Source organism: Etheostoma spectabile, chromosome 6, assembly GCF_008692095.1.
Source record: "Etheostoma spectabile isolate EspeVRDwgs_2016 chromosome 6, UIUC_Espe_1.0, whole genome shotgun sequence".
Classification (NCBI taxonomy): Eukaryota; Metazoa; Chordata; class Actinopteri; order Perciformes; family Percidae; genus Etheostoma; species Etheostoma spectabile.
Genome location: NC_045738.1, coordinates 15,747,684 through 15,753,921, shown reverse-complemented (window position 1 = coordinate 15,753,921; position 6,238 = coordinate 15,747,684). Strand labels below are relative to the sequence as shown.

The window sequence follows — 6,238 nt, the reverse complement described above, 5'->3', positions numbered from 1 at the left end:
AAAAAAAAAGTTGTCCCCATTATTCACTTAAACACAAAAAAACAAATAGGGTCCAGGTTGAAATATAGAGAAGTTTCCATTTAAATCTACATTTAACACACACATCCAGCTCTGTGCTTTCCTTATTAGGAATAAGTTCAGTTCATTTTAAATTTCTCGTTCAAATCATAGCCTCTATTACTATAACCAGATTATTTGCCTTCACTCGATTAAACGTATCTTGTTTCCTACTGGTAATGACAGCGGGCCATTTTACTGCTCACAGGTGGGCCGATACACGTCAGCTTCCCTTCAGGGCTCACTCTAGCAGAGGTTCAGAGGAAAAATCCAATGGTGGTGCGCGGAGGACGCTACAGACCGCCTGACTGTGAGGCGAGGCACCGAACAGCCATCATCATTCCCCACAGAAACAGAGAACACCACCTTAAGTTCTTACTCTACTACTTGCATCCTTTTCTGCAGCGACAACAACTCAACTATGGAATTTACGTCATTCACCAGGTGAAACGCACGCAACCAGATCAAATTGGCTCTCCTAAGGGCCCTGATGGGTGGTGCATGAGGCCATGTGGCAAATGTCTGTGAATACACATTATAATTATGAAGTTTTGTGAGTAAAATCTGAATCAGCAGCGTAAAGAGTTAACATTTCTCTGTCAAGTAAATTAATTGGTACAAGAATTTTCCATTGAAGTAGAAGTACACAGTCAGTAGTATGTGCATATTAACTGCTTTGTGGCCTTTTGTAAGCAATTTTGGGGTGCAATAGTTCTGAAGAAAGCTACAAGCAGCAATACCACAGGCCAAGCTATTGGGGCATTGTACTAGTACGCTAAGGGAAGACTCAAAGGGTGAATTTGTTTTTGTTGTTGGATATTTACAACTATCATCTAGTTTAATTTGGTGTGTGTGCGCGCACCGTGAATCCTTTGTTTGGGATCCGCTACAGTAGAAGCTAGATGAAGAGTGCCCTCTAGTGTCTGTCACTGGGTGTGCATGTTAGAGGATGAGAATGCCCAAGTGGCTTAGAGGGTTTAATCACCTTAGCTGCTTGTAACAATTAATTCATGTTTACTTACTCCTCAGCAGTTTATCTCTTACACCTCTTGAGCTGGATTTGTCATATGGTTGAATCTGGCTTCTTATGATTTGTCTTGTCTCAGCTTGGAGAATACCTCAATAAGTCTAGTAGGTTGATAAAACAAAGCATTTGTAATATTTGAAGATGAGGCCTGAAAAATATGACACAATATTACATTGTATTACAGATGAGCAGGATATTTAGGCTACTTTTATCATTCACTGGTAAACCTTATTGTATCATGGAATTTCTTTTTATATTTTGAAACCTACTCACTTTTTTGTGTATTTAAACTATAAAGAAAATGTCCGTTTTAGCCATTGCCATATAAAAACTGTGTGAGATCATTGTAACACTGCCTGCTCTGACATTAAGTGTCTGTTTTCTCGGCAGGCGGGAAACTACACTTTCAACAGGGCCAAGCTGATGAATGTGGGTTTCCGGGAGGCCATGAAGGAGGAAGACTGGGACTGTCTCTTCTTCCACGATGTGGACCTCATTCCAGAGGACGATCGCAACACATACATCTGCGATTCCAACCCCAAGCACGCAGCCATCGCCATGGACAAGTTTGGCTACAAGTATGTCCTGTCTATTCTGTGAATGTCCATTGACTGGTTTGCTCTTCACAGATGGATTTATAAGCACATTCTATTCTCCACATGTATTTGGACTAAACACTTTAATGCTCTCCAGGCTTCCGTACAAGATGTACTTTGGAGGAGTGTCAGCTCTGACGCCACTGCACTACCTCAAGATGAACGGCTTTCCCAACAACTACTGGGGCTGGGGTGGCGAGGACGACGATATTGGAGTCAGGTGAGAATAATTCAGGCCAGATGGGAGGTTCCCCTGTGATTTTACTGCATCCGTAGCCAGTCAGACATTTACGTTCTCAGTTTCAAGTCCTGCTTAAATAACAGCTGCACTCTGATTAATCTGATCTACACCAAATACTAAACACTAACCAAAAGATCTACCCCAATAGCAGTGTTTTTGTTCATGTCCCCTTGAATTAAACAAGGCAATGTTTGTGACTTAGTTGTACTTTGTAAAAGACTGACATTTATTTCTCGTCTCTCAGAGTGTCTCTGGGGGGGATGTATATCACTCGTCCATCCCTGAAGGTCGGCCGTTACAAGATGATTAAACATAAGTTGGACAAAGGCAATGATGTGAACCCAAAAAGGTATGGTAAAAAAGTAGCATTTGATTTCTTGTGTAAAGCAGCAGATCTGAATTTAGTTTGCACGCAGATTCAGAAAATCTGAAATGTTTTGAGGTTAAGGGGACAAACTCTCCAGTGCTTGATCATAAGCAGAACCAATACTATTTGCTGTTATTGTTTTTACCGTACAAGTAAAATGCAAAGTTACGCAGCCTTTATTATTCACATCTCTGTCTTTGCTCTCCATTTGAAGGTTCAATATGCTGGCCAAGACGCGTCAGACCTGGAAGTTTGATGGGATGAACACAGCTGAATATGAGACAATCTCACGGCAATACATGCCCCTCTACACCAACATCACTGTCAACATTGGCACAGAGGCCGGCCTACATCCACCTCCACCTCCACCTCCACCACATGCCAAAGCTGCAGGAAAACTTGCAGTCAAAGCACCTGCCGAAGTCCCAGCAAAAGGCTCAGCCAAACCCCCTGCCAAACTCAAAGAGGGCCACTCAGAGAAAAAGTCTACCCCAAGAGACCGTTAATCATGTTTCACTCTGCCATAACTTCAGTGGGTTAATCCCATTAGTGAATGCTGTAGTGTGGTGGTTTTCCTCTTCAATCGCCTGGAGTTTTCAGCCCATTTTAAGCATTTTTTGTCAGTTTGTGGAGGAATTAGTTTGTGCAGAGTCAACATCATGCTGCCTGCGGACAGTGGGCCACTCATTTGGGTGATGAAAACACCAGATTAATTAAAAATTAAAACAATTTAACCTGGATTTCTCAACTGTGAGGCGATGGCTCTCCACCTTCCGGTTACATCACAGATTCTTCTTCTTCTTCTTCCAAGGAGGCCACTGTGAAGAGTGAAGGGTAAAAGTTGGACTCTATGAGTTTATATATCTATAGCGCTGTGGTCGCTGGGTAAACCTTGTGATGCCTTAGAAGCTTGTTCTTTTTTGTCTTTTCACTCATACCTTACATTATTTAGAATATTGAGTTTAATGGAGCAGTAGCTGCAATTTCCAGCAGTCACACTAATTTTTTTTGTCTCCACTGAACACACGAGTGAAGGAGACAGCTCCTTCTTTCCAGTTGTGTGTGTGTAGCTGCTACAATGAGTACTGAATGAAGGAACTCAACAGATTTGTGTATTACTCTTTCTACTATTACTGGTTCTGACATAACAAAGCAAATATCCGATGTGTCTGCAAATATCTGGAGTCAGATGCTGATCTATATCTGCTTGGTACGGTATGTATCAAAAGATACTTTTCATTTATGGATGCTGTTCACATAATTTATGTTCAGTGGAATTACCTGTGTGAATGATAGTAAAGTGAAATTTTTTTAGTTCTGTACACCAATGCCAGGGTACAGTTCTTCTGTGTGGCATTACTGCGTGCAGTTCAGCCTTTAAAGCTTCAGCATATCCCATATCTATTTTCCATATCCACTTTCTTTTTTCTGTTTTTGCCTTTATCAAAGCGCTGCTCTTGGCCTTCAGATGAACTTGAGATTCATCTCAAAATAGTCTGTCTTGCTTAACTTTTTTTTTTATTATTATATATATATAGATTATGTGCAGTGTATATCTCCTTATGTAAATTTGTCCCACAAGAGTGCTGCCTTCCTCCCATAACACTTTAAATGCAGTCAAACTTTATTATGTATTTTTTTTATCTCCAGTCCTTAATCTATACATACGGTTGTAATTAAACCACAAAATGAACTACAAAAAGCATTTGCTCTGCACAAAAGTAAAAGTCACTTCTGCAACATCATGGCTAGAAGTAGAATTCAGTAAATGCTTTTTTCCAGCTCACAATTCTGTAGCCAGATTTAACCACGTAGACAAACGGTAGCTTGAGCTCAAAGCACATCACAAATCCCGGGATGATGGGCAATAGAAGTTGTTTTGCTGTTATCACAAGAGAACATTTAGCATGTTTTTTTTTTTTTTTTTTTTTTTCTCTTCTGTTCATTGAAGGATTAGTCTTTTTGTTGTGCTTTGAAAAATATTTTGTGACATCTTGATCTGATTGGTCATTTACAAACCCACAAATAATGCCTAAATGCGTCGTCAAGTTGACATCTAGATGGTGTGTGTGTGTGTGTGTGTGTGTGTGTGTGGTGTGTGTGTGTGTGTGTGTGTGTGTGTGTGTGTGTGTGTGTGTGTGTGTGTGTGTGTGTGTGTGTGTGTGTGTGTGTGTGTGTGTGTGTGTGTGTGTGTGTGTGTGTGTGTGTGTGTGTGTGTGGGTGTGTGGTGTGTGTGTGTGTGTGTGTGTGTGTGTGTGTGTGTGTGTGTGTGTGTGTGTGTGTGTGTGTGTGTGTGGTTTCAACCCAACACTGGCAGTGTTTTGTGGAATTTGACTGAAATATGAGATAAGTTCCCTTTAGCAATGTTATTATGCAATTTATAGATATGCCTATAAGAAAGCATGCGTTTGTTTTCTTTTTCTTTCAATATCTTTATTTCAAAACGCATAAAACAATTTGTCACTTAGTGTAATCTTAAATATTGACCCAGTTTCTCTACAATGTGACTCTGAAAGTCAGTTCTTTACCAAGTGCATAGACATCTGCCATTTCATTTCCACTTGTGCCCGCATACTGCATGTCGACCCTGCGCCCTCTTCACTTCTCTCCACTCTGACAGATTTGATTGTAAACACGAGGAAAAAAGAAACGGTCCCCTCCTCCAGTGAGAGTGGCTCTACTGGCAGGTGAACAGGCTAAAACCAAAGACAAATGCATGGAAAGCTGTGATGATGGATAAAACATTGTGTGTGTGTGTACAGTATACTACTTATGCTATGATTTTTGTAACACTTAGCGTCTTTTAGTTCTGGGTTCAAAGAATCTCAAACCAACATGTTTTCAGATTTTCCCAAAATTTATAAATCACAGATGAAGAAAATTTAAGGGATTGAGATTAGTTAATGATGATCGGGTGATTTTGCTGTACTGAAAACATTTTTATCTATGTGTCATTGTGTTTTTTTTGTCTGCTGAAATGGATGAGACAAGCTCTGAGAGTGGTTGCCTTTGATTTTCATAAATAGACAACTATATACTGTGTGATCATTTTGATGTGAATACATATTCAACTCCTATGGCCTTAGCAACACACAACTCTAGTTTTTCAACACTTGGTCACTAAAACGATAGCATCTTTATATCTATGTAAGTCTAAATATGCATGGCAACGAACCTATTACTGAGGGAATGTACTGAGCATAATGTGGAGATGATGCATATCAGTGCTTATCTAGAAAATAGGAAGCATGCTGCGTTGTGAACTGGAAACTGTCTTATTGTGACTGTAAATGCCATCTGCTCTGTTGTCTAAGTCCCAAGAGTAGAGCATTTTGATAAACATGTACAAAGGAGGCTTATATTCCCAAAGTCACAACCTACAGTCTCCATCATTTACTCTTAACACTTGACCTGATGTTTTGGGGTTTTATTTGAAGCGACTTCATGTTTGCTTTGACTCCGTTCTGATGTAGATCGGCTCAGCAGCAATAGAAAGAAGTCATCACAGGGTAGAATGGAAGCAACTGAGGGAAATGTGACTTTGTGAGTTATTTCTGCTCTCTTTATGAGTTCTGCACAGTCCAGAGTGGCCTTAAATTCATTAATAAACTGATTATTCAAATGATTTTGTTTTGTATTTTTTAAACAAAGTTGAGCATGGGAGACAATATGCATCCCAATACATACAGTACATGGCAAATACAAATGTATTTAATATACGTAAACCATAGTCCTTTAAGTTTTCAAATAAATATTTGAAATCTACATAGGCGACTTCCAGTTGTATTTCTCAACTTTTCAAAATGTCGGCGATCTCGGAACATCAACAGACCATCTTGTCCCACAACAACTTTTAATGTAAGGATCGATTTCTACACATCCACTTATAAAAGAGGCCCAATGCAGTTTTTCCGCTGTTTTCTCGCAGATTTCTTCATAAAGCCCCCCCC

The 6,238-nt window shown here is 39.9% G+C and overlaps 2 protein-coding genes across 3 annotated transcripts in view; one reads left to right on the top strand and one right to left on the bottom strand.

Moving 5' to 3' along the window:
* Nucleotides 1–4,043, top strand: part of si:dkey-199f5.8 (beta-1,4-galactosyltransferase 3) — a 21,212-nt gene extending 17,169 nt beyond the window's left edge. For both annotated transcript variants that reach the window (XM_032518415.1, XM_032518416.1), the window contains exons 3-7: nucleotides 266–501; nucleotides 1,475–1,662; nucleotides 1,778–1,900; nucleotides 2,166–2,270; nucleotides 2,503–4,043. In XM_032518415.1, coding sequence (XP_032374306.1) covers nucleotides 266–501; nucleotides 1,475–1,662; nucleotides 1,778–1,900; nucleotides 2,166–2,270; nucleotides 2,503–2,794 — 944 coding nt within the window. In that variant the 3' untranslated portion in view covers nucleotides 2,795–4,043. The remainder of the gene's footprint in view (nucleotides 1–265; nucleotides 502–1,474; nucleotides 1,663–1,777; nucleotides 1,901–2,165; nucleotides 2,271–2,502) is intronic.
* zmp:0000000881 (probable serine/threonine-protein kinase PIX13) overlaps nucleotides 1–6,238 on the bottom strand; it is a 25,816-nt gene that overhangs the window by 3,399 nt on the left and 16,179 nt on the right. The window lies entirely within an intron of this gene.